The 20,882-nt window shown below is 47.5% G+C and overlaps 1 protein-coding gene across 1 annotated transcript in view; it reads right to left on the reverse strand.

Annotated features, from left to right (window-relative positions):
• Positions 1-658: 658 nt before the first annotated feature.
• Positions 659-20,882, reverse strand: part of GMIP (GEM interacting protein) — a 40,228-nt gene continuing 20,004 nt past the window's right edge. Inside the window, exons 9-23 of the mRNA XM_073318686.1 lie at positions 20,029-20,139; positions 18,538-18,618; positions 17,448-17,636; positions 16,478-16,615; positions 15,182-15,372; positions 13,667-13,791; positions 12,076-12,162; positions 10,514-10,612; positions 9,730-9,869; positions 9,160-9,348; positions 8,517-8,654; positions 7,711-7,907; positions 6,347-6,635; positions 3,391-3,511; positions 659-2,753 (exon numbers count right to left, since the gene is read on the reverse strand). Of these exons, the coding sequence (XP_073174787.1) occupies positions 2,224-2,753; positions 3,391-3,511; positions 6,347-6,635; positions 7,711-7,907; positions 8,517-8,654; positions 9,160-9,348; positions 9,730-9,869; positions 10,514-10,612; positions 12,076-12,162; positions 13,667-13,791; positions 15,182-15,372; positions 16,478-16,615; positions 17,448-17,636; positions 18,538-18,618; positions 20,029-20,139 (2,625 nt within the window). The 3' untranslated portion in view covers positions 659-2,223. The remainder of the gene's footprint in view (positions 2,754-3,390; positions 3,512-6,346; positions 6,636-7,710; positions 7,908-8,516; positions 8,655-9,159; positions 9,349-9,729; positions 9,870-10,513; positions 10,613-12,075; positions 12,163-13,666; positions 13,792-15,181; positions 15,373-16,477; positions 16,616-17,447; positions 17,637-18,537; positions 18,619-20,028; positions 20,140-20,882) is intronic.

Here is a 20,882-nt window from a genome sequence, read left to right on the forward strand (position 1 = left end):
GGACATGAGGGCAGATCCTTAGCTGGAGTTAATTGTCATAGTTCCATTGAAGTGATGACAATTTACATTGGCTAAAGATCTGTTCCACAGAGTCCATGTAAAAATTCACTCAGTGGCATATTTTCTGGATTTAAATCCTACCACGATCAAAATGGGCTTAATGTATTTAAACGTTGTTAGATAAAAAAATTGTCTGGGCAGATGTGAGCTGCCTTGTGGCTCTTGTTTACTGGAATCTATTTGACAGATTTGTAAAGTACAGAATTCATAAGGTGCAGCCTGAGGGCAACCTGTACGTGTCATACAGGGTATCCTAGCTCAGACTGGAGATTTAGCCTTTTGCTCTCATGGTGTAGGAGGGCTGTGGAGGCAGCACCTCATCCTGTAAAATTCAATTCAAACGTGAGGCAAGAAAGGAAAATCTGGGTTACCTTCCTCTTCCAGCTCTTGCAGCATGTCTTGACTTATCTGTTTCAGTCCCTTAGATGGTGAGCTCTTCAGCATAGAGACTGTCTTTAATTTTTGTCTTATAAAGGGTTGAGGGCACTGTTGGCACAAACCAAATAATGACAACAGGCCAACAAACGTCCAGCCAGGGATTTCACAAATGCTCATTTAACAAACAAACAGGACACAAAGAACTTGTAATAAAGCTCCCTAACACTTACTACAGAAATTTTATTAAAAGATAATTTAATATTCAAGAATACAAAGCAACATATTAACATTAAATACACATCTTTTGAGGCATGATGTGGAGTGAGTGGGTGATTTCCCCCATTTTCTGGCCCAAGCTCTACAACTACTGGGAGTAAATCCTTAGCGTTTCTTTTAGGATCTTGTTAAGAAACAGGAACAAATAAAAAGATCAGGGATGAGGAAAGAGAAAAAAGAAGGTGGCCAACATTATCAGAAAAAAGAGAGAGATGCTGAGCAGACTTGGAGAGATGTAATATTAGCTTTAACCATTTGCTAATGGCTTCCTGGTTCAGACACAAGTAGCTCAACAGCTGCTCACTATTGGAGAAATTCACCCTTATGCAAAAGGAGCTTAAATTGGTGGCCAGTCCTTGCACTGCCCTCTGCACAGGGGTGAATTTCACCCTGTACATAACCAGAAACCAAGAAAATCCATATCTGTGGATCGCAGTGTGCACCCTATTACAATAAATCACCCCACGTAGCTACCCATCATTTTATTTTACATATTTCAGTGTTAGCTCATTACATAATATTCATGTATTCATCTGGGGCCTAATCTTGAGATCTTTACTCAAACAAACATCACATGGACTTAGTTTGGTTCTGACACCATCAGAATAGGGCTCCATGGTGAATAATCAATGTGCAGGGCAGGAGGGGGAGGGTGTTGTCTTAATGTGATCCTGATATGGAAGATGTTGAGAACCACCAAAATACAGACTAGTCTTGCTTTGGATTAGTGAAAATGTGCCCTTCTGTAATGGGTTCAAGGGATTATGTTTGTGACACAACAGTTAGAGATGCTAGAGAGTGAGGGGTCTGTTGGAAAAGCAGAGAGATGGAATTAAGATAAAGAAACACACTGAGGCTGCTCACTGGGTGGCACAATCTCTTCTCTTTCCTAAAAGATACATGCTTTTTATCTGTGTTTATAGAAAATAGAAATTGCAGCAGTAGAAGCCCCAGGACCCCCAAACCATATCAACACACACTGCTTCACTGGATTTGTGCTGAAAAATGAGGGATGTTGGGAATTAAACAAATCAGTGGAGGCCTGTAGCTTCAAGAAAGTGACCATTTGTGAGTGTTTCCTCCAATGGCCTAATCTTTACAGTCATTTCCTCTCTGCCTAGGTATCCGCGGCCAAGTAATCTGTGCTCTCTCTGTACTGCCTAGATTATTCATCACACTGTGCTAAAATGTGTATCACACCGAACCCATCCCTTGCAGAAAACTCCTGGCACCACTGACAGATGTTTGCTTTCCATGAACAGAGCAGTAAGTCCTCTGGACTTATTTCTGAACGGTCTCTTGGAGTTTGCTAAACAGTAAAAAAAAAGGAAATTCTGGGCTGACCCACAGCCTGCCTGATGATTCATAGCAGAGGTCTTTCCTGCAGGCTCCATCCCTAACAGAAAGCTAGGATTGGGTCCTCATCTCATCCCCTTCTCTGTCCCCACCATTCAGCAGGCAGCACTTGGCGGCAGTGCAGGTCTGTCTCACTTTCCAGCAGTGCACTCCTCATTGTTCGCAAAGGTTTTCCTGGGATGGTGTCCCCAGGTGAGGGTTTGGTTCGGGTTCAGTGCAGTCTGTGCTTGTCCTTTCCAGAGAAACTTGAGGGGACCCTGTGGAACTGTTGTTGGTTTGAAACTTGGAGACCATCCTGGCAGTTTCCTGGGTGATCTCAAAATGTCTGAGTTGCTGTTTTCCTCCAGAACGTCGCTGCAGTGTGCTGGGCTCTGGTGAGCTACTCCTGCTGCTGCCTTTCTTCTCCAGGACTTCCTTTGTCATGGGGCTGCAGTCTGCAGGATTGCCTTCTGCATCAGCCTCCATCAGAGGGCTAGACAGAGCAGCAGCCATCAAGGACAAGCTGGAAGGTTTGTGAATGACTGGCCTCATTTTGGCCTGTGCAGGTCGAGAATACTTCACAGGCTGCCGGCTGAAGTACCCCCTGGGTTGCGTCCCTAGAACTGAATCAGAATCTGAGTCTGCCTTTTCGTGCACTGATTCCTCAAGGTCCTCCAGCTCAGAGCCGTCATTTCTATTCAAATCTGAACAAAACATTAGAGAGTTATTTTAAGATGAGGTTCCCCCTCAACCTAGAGCAGTGGTGGGCAACCTGTGGCTGACGGGCCGCAGGTTGCCCACCACTGGCCTAAAGCATGCGGCCTAGCTAATGTGACAAATTGGACTAGTACAAATCCCTGGACAAACATACAAGTGGAGGCCATTCCCCTGTTCAGTCCTGGGGACTGAGCTGCCACTCTTAATGCTGGTGTAAATCAGGAGTAATTTCAGAGACATGGTGGGAAATGGGTGCAAGTGAGGGGAGATCAGGCGCTGTGTTCTCAAGCCTGTGAATCCTGCTTACAGCACCTTAGAGAATCGACTCTGGCAGGTAACTCTAGGCCTCCTGGCCTCTAGCAGCAGGGCTTGTGCGGAGTAAAGGAAAACCCCTTCCCGAGAAGGGCTCATAATACATTGAAACTTGGTGGCATGCTAGCCCGGTGACTGTGATGGAGTGGGCTGCCTAGACAGGAAAGTGGCAGAGCGATGCCATGCCTTACCCCATACACAGGGACACACGCAGAGACAGGCAGACACAAAGAAGTTGTGAAAGTTCAGTAAACACAGATCAAGCCAACCCAAAACCTGCTCCATGAACATGTGCCCCTGCTTGACATTTACCTAGGGGATCTGTGCTCAGGGGACTGTGTGCTCCCTCCACTGTCAGCTCATTGATGGCTTCACTGGAAGATGACTTATCAGACACGTAGCCCTCACTTGAATCATGCTTGAAGGAGAAACTCTGTTGGAAAAAGCCGAGTTTTGTGAACCTCTTTAGACAGGGCTCTCCTTTCAGATTAATTACAATATGCAATTCCCTGAATGTTGCAGTAGCCAAGGGAACAAAGATAATTGGCTAATGGCAAAAGTATCTTGATCTCCAAGACTCCATTTCAGCTTGCCCAATGCAAAAGCACAGTGCTAAAGCTGGCTCAGCAAGAGAGGGAGAGGCCTCTTACAGCTGGGGTTAGGACCCTATTTCACTGGGTGCTGCACAGACACAGAATGTGGGACAGTCCCGCCCTGAAGAATCTAACTAGAGAAAGGCTGTGAGGTGAAACAATGGGGAGGTGATTTGCCCAAGGTCACACAACTGGTCAGAACCAACAACAGAACCCAGGTGTCCCAAGTGCCAAATCAGCACTCTGCCCATTGAACCATACTGCCTGCCACAAAAGGCACCACAGGAGCAGGGGTTGCTTTCTGGCAGGAGAAACGAGACCTGTGCTAAGGTTTACATCCAGGTATTCTACATACTATTAAAACAGACCATTTTAGAATGAAGGGGCGGTAGCTCTGCCCTGGAGTTGTGGGGAGACAAGGTTCACTCCCTGGGTTTATGGCACCTTCAGAAAACCCTGCATGGAAGCACAGGCCCCTTATTTAGAGCCACCTGTTCTTTATGCTCGATATAAATCAGGAATAAGCCAATTAAAAGCTTGGTGAAGGACTGATTATGAAAATGGCACTAAATTCATGTCACCTCCCTGGTTCCCTCTGGATAGGTCACGATGCGCAGCATTAATGGGCAGCAGCCATATTATCTGTCATGCTGCGGCCTCGCTTAGTGATTCCTTTGTGAGTCCTTGTGCAGATGGACAAAGTGGGGGGAAGCAACGGAAACATAACCATTAATTACAGCAAAGTAATTACTATTAGATTGAAACAAATGAGAGCCTGAGATGGCTGCTACAGTGGGGCCCGAACATCATTGCTCTTATGGGCCCAATTCCCCATGGAAGTCAGTGGGAGTTTGTACAGAGATTGATCAAAATCTGAGCAGGGACTTCACGATTTGGCTTTATTATTATATTGAGAACTCCTATAGAACTTAATTCCCCACCCCGCAATAATTTTTTACCTTTCCTGTAGAATTTAGTAACCATCCCTGCTGTAGAATTATATAGGATGGTGTGACGGGGCATCTGCCCTGCACAAGCCCCGATAGGGTTAAAACCCAGCCTGGAGGGCTACAAGGAAACAGACAATTAGGGCTGTGGCTGCAAGGCTGGACCAGCCAATCAGGGCCCAGCTGGCCCATATAAAAAGGAAGCTGCAGGCTAGAGCAAGGTTGTCTGCTGCAGGAAGCCCAAGGGAGGGGACTGGCTTCCTAGAGGGCTGCAGAGACTAGCACTGTGAATAGGGCTGCTAGGACTTGCAGGCCCAAGGCCCTGGAAGAGGGTGAAGGAGCCAGAAGCAGGAGCCGAAGGTGCTGGGGAAGTGGTCCAGGGACTTGAGACAGACTGGTGGAGAATGAAAGGAGGGACAGCGGGAAGCTGTTATTTACAGGGTCCCTGGGCTGGGACCCAGAATAGTGGGTGGGCCTGGGTCCCTTCCTCCCCCCACTTGCTGCTGAAGAAGCAGCCAGGCTATGGACTGCCAAGCTGCTGCAAGGAGCCACTAAATTGTTGCAGAAGGAGGCCCCTGGAAGGGGGAACCTGGATTGTGACATGGCCGGAGGGCTGTGCCCTGACGCAGAGGCAGTGAGACTGGAACTGTAGTGGGTCTGCAAGTGGAGACAAGGACGGGAGAGCCACCACCACCACTGGAGGGCACACCTGCTGACCAGAGCTAATTCCCAAAATGGCCAGCAGGAGGGCGTCAGTGCGGTGAGTGACTCTGTGACAGATGGTTTTAAAAAAACAAACTCAAACTATGGAAAGGTGCTGATTCCCTATTAGAGTCATACCTATTAGATTATATTGGACTTTTCCATATGGGGAATGGAAGTCAGGTGCACTGTCAGATTAATACCTGCTTTCAGCTGGGATCACAGTCACGATAATTCCTTAGGCCTCAGTGACTGGGAACCACAGGGAAAGCAGTACCACTGCCAACAAGACATGAATGTGACAATTAAGAAAAAGAAGTGCCCCCCCACACCCTTCTCAGTGGCCTGAGCACAGGACTGGGACACAGATACTGATCATTCAGGCTTCGACTCTCCCTGTGACCTTGGGAAAACCACTTTCCCTCTCTCTGCCTCAGTTACCTCAATTATAAAATGTGGGTAACACCCCTGACTTGGCTCCCAGGAGGTATTGCCCATTACCTCAAGTTTTAAAGTGCTTTGAAGAGGAAGGGTGCTAGGCCTTATCGTGAGAGACGAGCAGATGGGGAGGGCTGGAGAGGTGCTTAGCCCTCAGCAGCACAGAAACACAGCCTATCTAGGCACAGCTGAACTACGCCTCTGAGGGAGGCAAGCCCAGCAGGTCTGAGCTGGGGATCCTGCTGTATCCTTCGCTATTTATACAATCGTCCATTCCACGAGCTATAAAACTATCTACTGAGAGACGCAGCAATGTCCTGAGTAACGTAATCTGGAGAAACCCATGTCTTTTCTGCAGGAATCGGATTCTTTAAAATGGACAGCAAAACACTCTCCAGAGCTGTCTGGGGAGCTGCTGAGGGATCCGTAGCTTGGAATTTCTTCCTGTTCAGTCGCCCATTTGCTCTCTGAATAACCCACAGATGCCAAGTGGCTTCACTTTCTGTAAGATCCCGTCTTCCTCGCTAATCCAACTCCCTGGGACTATAACAGGGTCACGGGGCCCAGCTCAGTGTCTCCGAGCTGTACCTCTGTGGTCACACCCTGGGCTTTCTCAGCGCTCTGCTGCTCCTCTTTGTCCTTCTCTGCCAAGGCCTCTTGCGAAGTGTTTTCATCCAAAGATGGAGGCAAGTCATCCATCCCAAAGACCCTCTCGTAGCTCAGAATGAGAAACTCCACAATCTGGGCCTGGTACCCAGAGTCTACGAGGCATGACATGGAGACATCGCTCCCTGAGCCAGGCCGGATCAGCGTTGGCCCAAAGATTATCCCCAGGTTGTTGGGAGACATCTTGTTCTCTTCGTATCTCTGAGCCACCCTGGGAAAGGGAAACATCATGGTTAGGGGCTTCCCAGCTCTCAAACCCACTGCAGTGAGCGGGGAGGGACGGAATGGGCAGGTACTGGGGGAGCTGATAGCACCATTTCCTGGCGCAGATATACATCCTGACCCTGGCAGGAACTGGGTGAGGGAGGGAGGGGATGAGGTTCTGGTTTCCAACGCTCAGACTCCACTGTTCCCTCTAAGCTGTGCACGTGTGCGTGTATACACTGATCCTAAACCCCACGCACACAGCGAAACACTGTGTGCACAAAAATTTGCATAGAAGAGATTTTTTGCACACACAGCCTGTCAAAAATTAGAGGGAACATTGACTGTGACCCAAGAAACTGCTCTGAGCTGAGTGAAAAGTCTAGCTCTAAGAGAAGATGCTTGGTCAGCGCTGAATGAAAGGAGCTTGGGGACATAGGCCCATGTCTCCCATTGCCCTAATGGGGATTCTGGCTCTGCACCTAGTTTAACTGTAAAGTGCCATCAGTTAAGGAGTGGCCAGCCAGCTCATCTGGGACCAGGGCCTTTTCCTTCTCCCTTGTTGGGAGCTGCGAGGGTCTCACCTTTCTTCTGAATAGGCTTTTCCCTCATGGCTGTCCCTTTGGGTCTAACCCTGCCCTTTCGCTGGCGAAGGAGGCTACAGACATGTCAGCACTTCAAGCTGAGGGTGTAATTCCCAGCTAGTGTGCTAAACACGGAACATGGCTGTGGCAGTAGTGCAATGGCAGGAGAGGCTAGCTGTACTGAGCCACCGATGCCAGACTCGTCCTCGGGGCAGCTGGCCCCTCCCGCCGCTTGTGCTGCTGTGGCTACATGCTATTTTTAGCATGCTACCTCACGGAGAGCTAGCTCGAGTATGTTTTCTCAAGCTGGAAATTATACGCCAACTCCAAGTGTAGATGTGTTCTAAGAACTTGTTCTGATACTGACCTGCCATTGTGCCAGATGCTCATCTGGGGAGCAAGATCTCTGCAGCAATCTCTTTGCAGCACTAGCGTCTAACAGACCCCCTCCCCATCCAGGTAACGCTAATCAGCAAGCCAGCCCCTTGTCCCCATCACCTGTACAGATGTGCAATGAGGTGTCGCAGGGTGTTGTAGTTAGTCCCAGGCAGTTTGCTCAGCAAGTCCTTCATGCTTTGAATGGGATCTGCTGAGAACCCTGAGCTGTCTCTCTTCCCTTCCCCAGGTCTCTGTAGGTCCTTGGCAAGTGCGATTAATTCATCGTAGAGCTCATACAGGAGCACTGGTCCTGACAGCTGCAGTGAGATGAGGGAGATTGTGTTACTGCAGCCTGCCTATTTGATGCTCTGGGGAAAGTCCCATGAAGGACCTTTGCTGGTGTCAGTGGCCCCGCAGTCGTGGCCCCCTTCAGCCACATGCTCCCAGGCTCATACCCATGATGTGCAAACTAGTGATTGGCTCCCTGATTTCACATGAACTTCTAGCGCCTGCAGAGAAGGCCCAGGCCTCGCCAGAATTGCCTTTCACATGGAATTAATATTTGGGGAAGCTCAGAAATAACCCAGGTCTGCTACTGCTCAGGGAAGCATTGGGTCTCATCTGCCCTTTATCACTGCAAGCCATGAGGCCTGGTGAGGTCAGGAAACTTCCCAGGGACCATCTTAGACAGTCACTCCCATGGCACCACAGAAGGTGAAAGTTAGGAGATCAGTGCCTGGAATTAATCCCTGATTCTACAGTAAACAGACATCAACACATCCCAGTGCTTCAAAAACCCAGCTAAGAGCAAGCCAGGAACAGGGGTTGCCACCCTCCCAGAGATGCACCAGAAACTGAAGCCAGGAGCCTGCAAGTAGCCAGGACCAGAGATTGATCCTGGCTCCTCCTAGGGATTTGCTACCCACCTCCTTCAGGAAATGCTTCAGGACGCCAGTGATGTCATGGGGAGAATGTTCTGAGAGCTCCACCAGCTCCCTCCCATTTTCAAATGCCTGGCAGAGCTTCTCCACCCGGGCCTTGGCCCCACTTATCCGATAGATCCCCTGCATTATTGAAATGGGGAAAGGGCAAGGGATCCTGGTTAGATAATGTGAGAGGAGTGGGGAGGCAAGGGCCAGGAACTAACAGGACAGCTTAATTTCTGCAGCTAAGGCCAAGAAGGGATGTGACATTCTCTTTCCCCCTGTGGACAGGCAACAAAGGGTGATATGCAGAGACTCGGTACTCAGCCACCCCCATGATGGGCCATTAGAAATACCAGAGCTAGAGGAAACCAGAGAGAATTTTAGTTAGTCTGTCTTGATGCCAGGTGACCTGTGCCAGCTGCCTGGGCCACCATCAATGGTTCACCAGGGAAACCCCCTTTGTGAAAAAAGAAAAGGAGGACTTGTGGCACCTTAGAGACTAACCAATTTATTTGAGCATGAGCTTTCGTGAGCTACAGCTCACTTCATCGGAGTTCCTGTCAAAGTCAAATGGAGCATAATCCTGGTCCCCAGCGGGAGCAGGACCAAGCCCTGTGCTGGACTCAACCCCAGGGCTGCTCACCTGCACTCCGAGGGCACGTGCCTCGATTTCTGAGGTGCATTTCACAACTATGAATGGAACCTCTTCTGGGAAATCCCGTGGGACCTGTGTGAAGTCGATGCCAAAGAGGGGCACTCGGCTGGGCAGCTTCTTGTGGCCACAGGTGATCAGGAGGTTCTCCAGGCACTTCCTGTGGCAGGTCAGGTAGCACTGCAAGGGTAGGACGATCTTGCAGTTAAGCACTAATTACAGTTCAGCAAGGGGAAAGTGTCCAGAAGCTGCGGAAAGTGTCTCCCCCGGGGCACGTCACAGGCTCTCCCTTCTCCTGTTCCCTCCATTCCCTGTTCTACACCTCTCTGCAGAAGCGCATCACTGGGAGATACTTCCCCTTTGCCTCCCTTTCCTCCGCTGTTATGGCAGAGCAGCCTGGGGTAAGAGACAGGGAGATGGTCATGCACTGAGTTGTTGGCCTCACAGTGTGGGGCCCATTCACATAGTTTTGCACCGGGGACATGCCTGCAGTGAGATACCTTGCACAGGGACCAGGGAGAGCTGGTTATCTACAGTCCAGGGTGTTCTGAGCTTTCTCACCTCTTCACACTCGGTGCCACTGACCATAAAGGTTTCACACTCCCTGCACTTGGACGGACCCCGCAATTTCCGCAGCCGGTGGGTCTGTGCTGCACTTGACAGAGAGATGTTCTTAAACTGACACTGGGATGATCCATTTTCTGGTGCAGCAACCATGTAAATAACAAGAAGACATTATAAAAAGTCATTCATGCCATCTAGAAATGCAAAAGACTTAGCAGCCCATTTCTCTAGACAGCTGGGCAGTTCTCTTGTCCTGCTATCCATTGGGGATGATAAGGGGTGCTCAACATAATGACTGACTGTTATTGGCTTAACTGGAGGGGGCCTGAAATAGAATTTGGGACATTGCTGCCATATGTAAGTGAGCAGCAGTAGCATAGCTCTACTGAGGTTCAGGGCTGGAATACCATGGGGCGTTGTGGATTGGAAGGGGCATCAACAGAGCTGCTGTGGGGAGCCCAGGTTTAGAATAGCAGGGGCCTGTGGTTTTGGATTGAGGAGCATCAGCAGAGCTGTATATGTTGGGTGGGGAGCCCAGAGCTGGAATAGCAATCGGGGGGGGGGGGGGCTGCAGGTCCAAATTGAGGGGCATCAGCAGAGCTGTATGTGGGTCCAGAACTGGAATAGCAGGGGCGCTGCCCGTTGGGATTTACATGCATTGACAGGGCTGTGTATGGAAAGCTCCCTTTCATAAGCATAACAGAATGGGGAAGCACATGGGACGCAGGATGCTCTCCTGCTGTTTCTTTTTATCAGTCATGTAGGTTTGTTTATTGCTCACCATTTTCATATGTTTGAGATGAATCTCTCTCTTCAAAATCATCCGAGGAGGACATGGTGCCTGTGGATGAAGCTTTTAGCAACATCCTACTTTGGTGCCCTGGAGACAAGGAGGAAGGTTTTACATTATACAAAATACAAGATGTACTTTATTTACGTGACAGGTTTCAGAGTGGTAGCCGTGTTAGTCTGTATCAGCAGAAAGAACGAGGAGTACTTGTGGCACCTTAGAGACTAACAAATTTATTTGAGCATAAGCTGTCGTGGGCTAAAGCCTACTTCATCAGATGCATGCAGTGGAAAATACAGTAGGAAGAGATATACACATATACACAGAGAACATGAAAAAATGAGGGTTGCCATACCAACTCTTAATAGCCAACCTTAATCAGTTGGTCTTGTTATCATCAGGAGAAAAAAACTTTTGTAGTGATAATCAGGATGGCCCATGTCAAACAGTTGACAAGAAAGTGTGAGTAACAGTAGGGGGAAAATTAGCAAGGGGAAATAGTGTAATGACTCATCCACTCCCAGTCTTTATTCAAGCCTAATTTAATGGTGTCCAGTTTGCAGTTTAATTCCAGTTCTGCTGTTTTGCATTGGAGTCTTTTTTTGAAGTTTTATTGTTGAATAATTGCGACTTGTAGGTCTGTAACTGAGTGTCCAGGGAGGCTGAAGTGTTCTCTGACTAGTTTCTGAATGTTATAATCCTTGACGTCTGATTTGTGTCCATTTATTCTTTTGCGTAGAGACTGTCCGGTTTGGCCAATGTACATGGCAGAGGGGCATTGCTGGCATATATCACACTGGTAGATGTGTAGGTGAACAAGTCTCTGATAATGTGGCTGATGTGAGATCCTATGATGGTGTCCCTTGAATAGATATGTGGACAGAGTTGGCAACGGGCTTTGCTGCAAGGATAGGTTCCTGGATTAGTGTTTTTGTTGTGTGGTGTGTGGTTGCTGGTGAGTATTTGCTTCAAGTTGGGGGGGCTGTCTGTCAGCGAGCACTGGCCTGTCTCCCAAGATCTGTGAGAGTGAGGGATCATCCTCTTGAAGGACGGAGTCCTCGCTTACAGACAGCCCCCCAGCCTGAAGCAAATACTCCCCAGCAACCACACAACAAAAACACTAACCCAGGAACCTATCCTTGCAGCAAAGCCCGTTGCCATCATGTGCCAGCAATGCCCTTTTGCCATGTACATTGGCCAAACCGGACAGTCTCTATGCAAAAGAAAATAAATGGACACAAATCAGACAAGAAATATAACATTCAAAAACCAGTCAGAGAACACTTCAACCTGCCTGTGTGTGTGTGTCTATATAGATCTCTTCCTACTGTATTTTCCACTGCATGCTTCTGATGAAGTGGGTTTTAGCCCACGAAAGCTTATGCTCAAATAAATTTGTTGATCTCTAAGGTGCCACAAGTACTCCTCATTCTTTCTTTTATTTATGTGTTGCACATTATAGAAAAAATAAAAAAAGCTCCAAATCACATTTAATTTCTATTGAAGTTTTTTTGTTAGTATGAATATTAGGCAGAAAGTGCCATTCTTCTCACCTGGGCTAGAGGTGGGAGAGTCCAGGGAGCGGGATTCGCAACTCCCACCCAGGCTTTCTGTGTCACTGTAGAAGGATTTGTTTACACCTGTAAAAGGTGAAGTAAAAAAGACAGATCATCTCAACACCCTGACTAATGTCTCAGCAGCAGTTTCTAAATGTACAATCTCATCTGCTGGGGTCTTTACTCTTACCGACAATGCTTCACAACAACTGACCTTTCTGCTAATATCTTTTAAAACAGAAACATAGGCACAATGAGAGCCTGGTAATCCAAAGAGCAATCTGGAGGCATTTTTGCTGAATCATGCCATGCTTTTTGAAGACCTTTAGGAAATGTCCTTTTGTGCCAGAAAAGTTTAATGACAATTATTTTCTACCGTAATGAGATTTCCAAAATGTCTTTGAGAGAAATTTTAAGATGGTGAAATGGGATGTTAAATGTGCAATGAAAGGCGATGATCTGTGGAAGGAGCATGAAAAACTTGAAAATATAAAATACCACTCGGGTCTGAACTGAAGGAATAACAAGAGAAGGCTTACTGGCTGCACTGCCTGTCACAGCCCACTCTAAGGTGGCTTGCATACAGAGTATAGTCAAGCATGAAATCAAACATGAGGTTATAAAAGTGATTCATAGATATTTAGGTCAGAAGGGACCATTATGATCATCTAGTCTGACCTCCTGCACAACGCAGGCCACAGAATCTCACCCACCACTCCTGTGAAAAACCTCTCACCTATGTCTGAGCTACTGAAGTCCTCAAATCGTGGTTTAAAGACTTCAAGGAGCGGAGAATCCTCCAGCAAGTGACCCATGCCCCATGCTACAGAGGAAGGCGAAAAACCTTCAGGGCCTCTTCCAATCTGCCCTGGAGGAAAATTCCTTTCTGACCCCAAATAGGGCGATCAGCTAAACCCTGAGCATATGGCAAGATTCACCAGCCAGATACAAGTAAAGCGGTCTGATGCTGCAAGTAAAGGGGTCTGAGGGTACACTGGATGTCCCCAGTCCCCAAACTGCCAGAAAATCCATAAATGTTTTCACAGGAAAGAGAAACAACAAAGTTTCAGAAAAAAAATCTCCATTTCAGGTCACACACCAGGAGATGGACAAGAGCTTCCAAGGCATTCAGGCCATGAACCAGCTTGTTTGTACCTTTATTAAAATGCTGTAAGGCTTATGTACCATGCAAATAGACTACACCTGCCTTATCCATGACAGCATCTCCTGGTTAAAGCTCAGAATGACCTTCACAGCCTTTTTTTTTTTTTTTTTTTTTTTTTTGGAACATACCTGTTGTCTAAGATGCCTGTGGATGTGGAGTGAATAAAACCTGACACTTTGTGAGATAAAAGTAAAATTTTCTGATTCAATCAGGGAACAAATTTTCATGACCCTGAATCCCTTTCCATAAAATGGCAGCAGCCAAACCAGACACAGTTCCAGTCTAGAGAAAGCCCTGGGCTCTGACTCTTTTTAGGTTATTAATAACCTAACCTCTCCTTGCTACGCTTGGCTACATATATATAGGAATCAAGCAGCAGTGACACAACAGAGAGTTAACTTTTCCTTGTTAAATTAAACCCACTTTGTTCACTGTTTGTGGAAAACTGCTTTCCTGATGCATCTTCCGCAGATGTGCTCAGATCAGCGGCCGAGGATGAGATGCAGGAGTATTGCACTGCATTCTTTTTTCTGCCACTAGGGGGAGACCTGAGACCGACAAACACAGAGAAACAAGTTTCAGAGTAGCAGCCCTGTGAGTCTGTATTTACCAAAAAAACAGGAGGACTTGTGGCACCTTAGAGACTAACAAATTTATTTGAACATAAGCTTTCGTGGGCTACAGCTCACTGCATCGGATGGATTCAGTGGAAGCTTATGCTCAAATAAATTTGTTAGTCTCTAAGGTGCCACAAGTCCTCCTTTTCTTTTTACAGAGATGAGGAAATATTTTTTATTGTGAAAGAGACAAACTTTTGAACAACACAGACTTATTCAGGTCTGGGACCACCATGACTACAACAATGCTTCAAATGAAATACACAAGCAGGGGCATTTTGTGTTTTGTTTTTTTTAAAATGTCTTTAATTAGTTCAAATATTATTGCCCCATAGATGTACATGGTGCTTTAGGTCCATATAAGGGGACCAGGTCCTGGCCTCCGGGAGTTTACAGGTATTTGTATGCTGGTCTTTTCAAAGAAGCCAGGGACAAGTGCAAACTAGATTGAGAGTCAATACTAAGAACATAAGAATGGCCATACTAGGTCAGAACAATGGTCCATCTAGCCCAGTATCTATCTTCTGACAGTGGCTGGTGGCAGATGCTTGTGAGGGAATGAACAGAACAAGGCAATTATTGAGTGATCTAGCCCCTGTTGTCCAGTCCCAGCTTCTGGCAGTCAAAGGTTTAGGGACACCAGAGCATGGACTTGGATCCCTGACAATCTTGGCTAATAGCCATAGATGGACCTATCCTCCATGAACTCATCTAATTCTGTTTTGAACCTAGTTATACTCTTGGCTTCCACACTATCCCCTGGCAATGAGTTCTGCAGGTCAACTGTGCATTGTGTGAAGAAATACTTCCTTATGTTTGTTATAAACCTGTTGCCCATTAATTTCAATATAAGTAAGTTTAATATAATTTCCCATATATTTTCTGTCTACAGGAAGTATATAAAGATGGGTAGTTTGGAAATCAAACATCATACATATGAGATAATGAGGATCAATACATTAAACAAGTGGGAGAAATAACTCCTGACTTGGGACAGACAGCTGGGCCAAGTTATCCTTGTGCAGCCTCTAACACTTACTGATCGTCACAAGGAAAGCAAATGATCTTTGGGAGTCTGTTCTCTGCTAATGTTAATGGAAGCTATGCAGAGACCTCAAGGAGAGAACAGACCCTTCTGGACTTTGGCTTGTGGTACTTCTCAAAGTGATCAGCTAGCCTATTCCATGTCTTCTCAACATTAATAACCCTGCAGCATCACAAGTGACTTTATAGCGTAAAATGTTTTGAACGAGTCTTTTTATTCAGCTTATTATACATTTCAAGCCCTCAAGTCACCAGCTGTGGTTCTACATTTCTTTACCTCCGCCCTGCAGGAATAAATGCTTCAAATTCAAACACCTCCATGGGGACCTCTTTCTTCTGCAACTTCTGAATGAATTCCAGATATTTCTCACCCACTTTGTAGGGCTTGCAGTACTCAGTCATGTTCTCGTACCCCACTGGAATCTTCTCTGCCTGAGTCTGCTGCAACTTGAACATCCTCAAGGTGACCTTATGGAAATCCCAAAAAGCATGAAACACCCCTAGGCCTAGGTGACCCTCTTTCTCTTGAATCTCAGGTGTGTCCCCCAGGCTCTCAGTTCAGTTCAGCCTCCTACACAGGCCCCACTGTTACCCACACTTTCCTGCTTATTGATATATCTGCCTAGCATTTTAGTTTCACTTTGTTAATGAAATTACACAAAGAATTGCATTTAATTTAAATAAACCTGCATACAAGCCCATTAGCCAGTCAAAACACAGACCCCTACCCCATATCCAGCTGCTCTAGGAACTGTACTTCAGTCATGGTCAGGTGAAGCTGGTGAGGGCTCCTCGGGGCCGGATTAACCTCTTGTGGGCCCCCTATAGGGGCAATGGAGCATGGCGCGGTGGGGGTCGTTCCCCGGAGCGACAGGCCAGCCAGGGCCGTTGGGCATGGCATGGCAGGGGTGGCCCTGCTCCGCCCAGCCCAGTGAGAGGGCCCTATTTACAAACCAGCAGTTGCCAGATGCACAATGGCCTGCCCGGATCTGTGCTGCCAGCGTGCCCCTTCCCCTCGGGGGTGGGCCCATGCCATGCCACACAGCCTCCCCGCCGCCCCTGATTCCCTATGGCCAGAACCCCCCAGACCCAGGGGCTGGTGGGGTCTCAGGGCGCAGTGCAAACAGAGCAGGCTGGGGCCCGTCCTGAACGTGGGCCCGGCTCTAAGGCACCATTGGTGCCATTGTAAACCAGGCACTGGGGCTCCTCTGGGAAGCCAAGAGAGGACTTCACCTCCTCTATGCTGAATCATATACAGGACGAGCTTTGCTCACTGGCTCTGAGCCTGCTCTCTAGCCTCTGTGTTTGTCTCCACATCGTCTGTCACCAGATTCAGCCTTGTCCCACAGACTCCCCTGGTAAACTAGGAGGTCTGTGGTCACTATAGCTATGTATGTGACCACTGATCCTTGCAAAGTCAGCACTAAAGTGATGCTCAGGATGTGATCTGAGTTCCGATTGCTTGAGAACCATCACATTAATTATCTGTATAGTAGAGAAAGATCAGGTGGCTCTGTCCTGAATGATGACTTCCCTGTGACTGGGGCAAGTGGCACAGCAGTGTCATACTCACCCGTGTCAGCACCTCATCTCCTTGGTAAATGAGTTTCCGGATATGGGAGACAATCCTCTCCCGCACCTTTTCCAGCTCCTGCCGACGAGAGTTGGCATCACTGATGCACGTCTTGTAAGAAACTTCTGTTTCCTGAACCTGGGTGCAGCAAAATAAAGAATGAAGAAGCAGCAATGCCAGGCTGGGAACCCTGGAAATCACAGGCAGGCAACCACAGTGCAGCCAGGAGTGAGGGTGACATGTGATAACGCAGAACACAAAGGGAGATGAGCTGGATGGGGCTATCGGCTTGTTTGTTAAGCGTTTATATTAAGTCTTAGTGCTGATTTTCAAAACTTTTGTTGATACATTTTAAAAAAATCAAAGATTGGACAAATATTTTTGTGAAAAATTTAAAATTTTAGTAAGGCTGCAAACTCTCCATAAGGCTAGTGAATTCAAAACCCATCTGTGTCACTGGAGCATTCTGCGTTGCTCTGCAGCACATTCAGTTGTAATGCTAGGTGTTCAGCCTACAGGGGTATCTAGCCCAGCATGGTAAAGCCACTGAGCATTGAATATTCCTCTTTACATGAGGAACAAGCTACTTCAGGGTCCCAAACTCTTCTGGGCACAGGTGCCTTTGTGGGTGCCAAAAATGGGAAAGAGCAGAGGATATCCAAAATGATTAAAGGCTGAAAACTCAAGACCTAGCCCTGCTCAACCCCACATCCCAGCAGCAAAGGATGAACCTGGTAGCCTCATAATATTTTACTTTGAGCACAATATTTCAAGTGGCTTCTAGTTCGTTGAGTCTGTTCCCCAGTTATCTGTATAAGAGAGAAGTGATATAAGCCCAGGTTTCAGAGTAGCAGCCGTGTTAGTCTGTATTTGCAAAAAGAAAAGGAGTACTTGTGGCACCTTAGAGTCTAATCAATTTATCTGAGCGTAAGCTTTCGTGAGCTACAGCTCACTTCATCGGACGCATCACCTTCAATTGTGCCTCCTCACGAGTGCGGCGCCGTTTTTCCAGCTGCTTGTTGGCGCTGCCAGGGTGGGTTGCTGCTATGCCCTGGTACTCATCTTCTGCCTTGGCACTCAGCAGCTTGGCTTTCTCCAAATCCTCGCAGCGTTGTATGTAGTGCAGGCGGGACTTGCGCAAGGATGACAGTGAATCATTCTGGAATCCGAGAAGGAGGGCATTTAGGGCACATCGTCAGGCTGGAAGGAGACTGGGACCACAAGTCTGCTAGTCATAAAAGCATCTGTTTCTTGGGTGCCGATGTCACTTACTCTAAGGCCACTGCTAGCCAGTGTCAGACTGTGGAGAGGACTCTATGCAAGTATCACTTACAAGACCAAAGAGTAGGACTAGAACTCAGCATCTCCTGGCTCACTGCTCCTGACCACACTGCCCTGACTCATCATCACACTCAAGTTGCAGTGGGGGAGGTTTAGATTGGATATTAGGAAAAACTTTTTCACTAAGAGGGTGGTGAAACACTGGAATGCGTTACCTAGGGAGGTGGTAGAATCTCCTTCCTTAGAGGTTTTTAAGGTCAGGCTTGACAAAGCCCTGGCTGGGATGATTTAACTGGGAATTGGTCCTGCTTCAAGCAGGGGGTTGGACTAGATGACCTTCTGGGGTCCCTTACAACCCTGATATTCTATGATTCTATGATTCTATGATCATCCTCACTGCACACCTCCAACTAATTATTTTCATATTAATGATGACTGTCATTAGGCTTTAGAGCATGTACCCCATTGAGATGAATGGGTATCTCTACACTGCAATTAGAGACCTGCGGCTGGCCCATGCCAGTTGACTAAGGATCACAGGGCTTAGCCTAAGGGGATGTTTAATTGCAGTGTAGATGTTAGGGCTCAGACTGCAACCCAAGCTCTGGGACCCTCCCACCTTGCAGAGCAGTGTAGGGCAGGGTAAAGGGTTCCCAGTAAGGCTGCTGTTAGCACTTCTCCCTATGTGCTCTGAGAGGCCCTGTGTTCTCAGTGTTCTGGGCCTGTAGCTGTCAAGATGGCCTGGATCTCTCACCATTTTCCACCTCTTGGTCTCTTACCATTCTTTTCTGTTCCTTTAGCCATTGATCTTTGAATTCTTTCCGCCACTTCTCAATTTCATTCCTCTTGGCTGTGAGAGGCTGCAAGGGAATAAAGGTGCAGGTGAAAACAGCTTAGCTATACTCTAGCTCAGCCAGAAGCTATTGATGCAGACACCACTGAGAACCCTATGTTAGACAGGAAGTCACATGAAATGGTCACAATGGTCTCTTCTGGCCTTAACATTTCTGAGCCCCTAATGTCACCCCTCACCCTGTGTTACAAAGGCTGGAGCTGTTTAAGGATCAGTGTCAGGATGCTAACCCTACCCCTCTACTGCTGCAGCCTCTTTTCATACCCAGACAGTAAAGGGTTACATTAAACCAAGTCACTTCATGTCATCAAAATTGCAAGAGGGGAAAGTCTGAAGCATCTGCCCTGCCTCGGCCTGAGTAACTGGGCAAACTAGTGGGGAGGTAGAAAAATGCCTTCCGGATCACTCAGAGTATGTTTACACTGGAATTAGACACCCATGGCTGGCCCAGGCCACCTGACTTGAGCTGCAGGGGCTTGGGCTGTGGGGCTGTTTAACTGTGGTGTACATGTTCCGGCTGGGGCTCCAGCCTGAGCCTGGACATCTACAACGCAACTAAACAGCCCCATAGCCTGAGCCCCACAAGCCCAAGTCAGTGGGCACAGGCTAGCAGTGGGTGTTTAACTGCAGTGTAGACATACCCCGAGCTGCTCTGCAGCTTCCACTGCAGCCTAAAGCTAGACTAGGTTCCAGACTGTGTGTGTCTCTCTCTCCCTCCCTCGCACACACACATGCACACCATTGAGAGGAGTAGGTACAGATCCTCCCAGCCCATTTAGCTCCCAATAAACTGTTACACACAGATATGCCAGGAGCCCCTGCAGAGTGGCACTCCATGCTATAGCATGTGATCCCCCTGCACAGGTCCTGGCATCCTGCCAGTTCAGCAGAGCAGAAACACTCTTCACAGGCATGGAAGAATGGGTAGGATGAGCCACAGCAAGGTTCTGCTCTGGAAAGGGACTGTGTAAAGTCCCTGTGTTTGTTGCCTCCCAGCAACTCCAGATCAAATGTGTGCAATTCTTTAGTAAGAAGGAACCACAGATTCCACCTGGCCCCTGAGAGGCAAGCTGGGGTCTTTCTGGCTCTCACTGTCACTGTTGACCCAAGAGAACTGAGGTACCATATGGATGCTGGTCATGGGAAGGTGGAGAGAGACATGGTTTGAGAACAGCACCAGCTCTGGCATCTGAGGCTATGACATCAGAAACCAAAGCTCCCAGAATGCTGCTCTGTTGGGAAGTAACTTCCCTTTCCCAGAAGCTGAGTGTGGACTTCCTTCCCGTTTCTCTCAGTCAAATCAGAGAGAGCATCTAGCTCCCAAAAGATTAATGGGCCCGCCCTTGAACTACCCTGGCTGCTGCCTTTGGCTAACCAGTGAGATTAAACTGTCTGACCTAAGCAGGAAATACAGTACCTGGCAGTATTCTCTCAGCTGCAAAGCCCCTGCAGTCTCAATGGCTAAACTCCCAATCTTTATGTCATGTTCCAGGACCATGGTGTAGAGCAGCTGGAGTGGCATGCAGACCTGGAGAGGCAGAGAGTGTGCATCATATATACCAGGTAGCCACAACAGCTTCTCCAGGTTAAAGAGCTTTTGCTTATTATGAACTGAAATGGTTGTCCATGTTGATTACAGCTATAACAAACACACACTGCACATCACAAAGCAGCATCAAAGGGAGTATTTATTCTCTGTTCCACTCCTTTGACATATTACGAATGCATCCCTTTGTCTACTGCATAGAACAATCTTTGTTCCCTTTATAACCGTATGGAAGAAAAAGGGAATTGTCCCAGCTCTGAGAGCTTTATTAACTATGACAGTTAATGCTAGACAGAACTTTTGGAAGGAATATAAAACCTCCTGCTTCAGGACTTAAACCAATCTCTAACTATTAGGAATTAGGATGAACTTTCATAGGAGGCAGATTACCCACAGCTGCCTACTGTGCAGTTTTTTGCACCTTCCCCTGAGGCTTCTGGTATTGGCCACTGGCAGAGACGGGATACTGGGCGAGATGAATAATGGGTCTAATCCAGTCTGGGAATTCCCATGTTCTTATGTTATGTCGGTATTTGGAATATCCTTAATGCCCTTGCTTAGACTTGTACCCAGCAAATTACTGAACTTCTTTGCAGTATTGTACTTTTAACAAATGGGAAATCATGTCCTGTAGGCTTCAGCATGATTCAAAACAGAGCTGATTTAGCTCCATGAGTGATGTATACACAGCGGCACAATAAACCCTCTTGTACAGTGAAAGCAAT

This window comes from Lepidochelys kempii, chromosome 20 (assembly GCF_965140265.1).
Source record: "Lepidochelys kempii isolate rLepKem1 chromosome 20, rLepKem1.hap2, whole genome shotgun sequence".
Classification (NCBI taxonomy): domain Eukaryota; kingdom Metazoa; phylum Chordata; order Testudines; family Cheloniidae; genus Lepidochelys; species Lepidochelys kempii.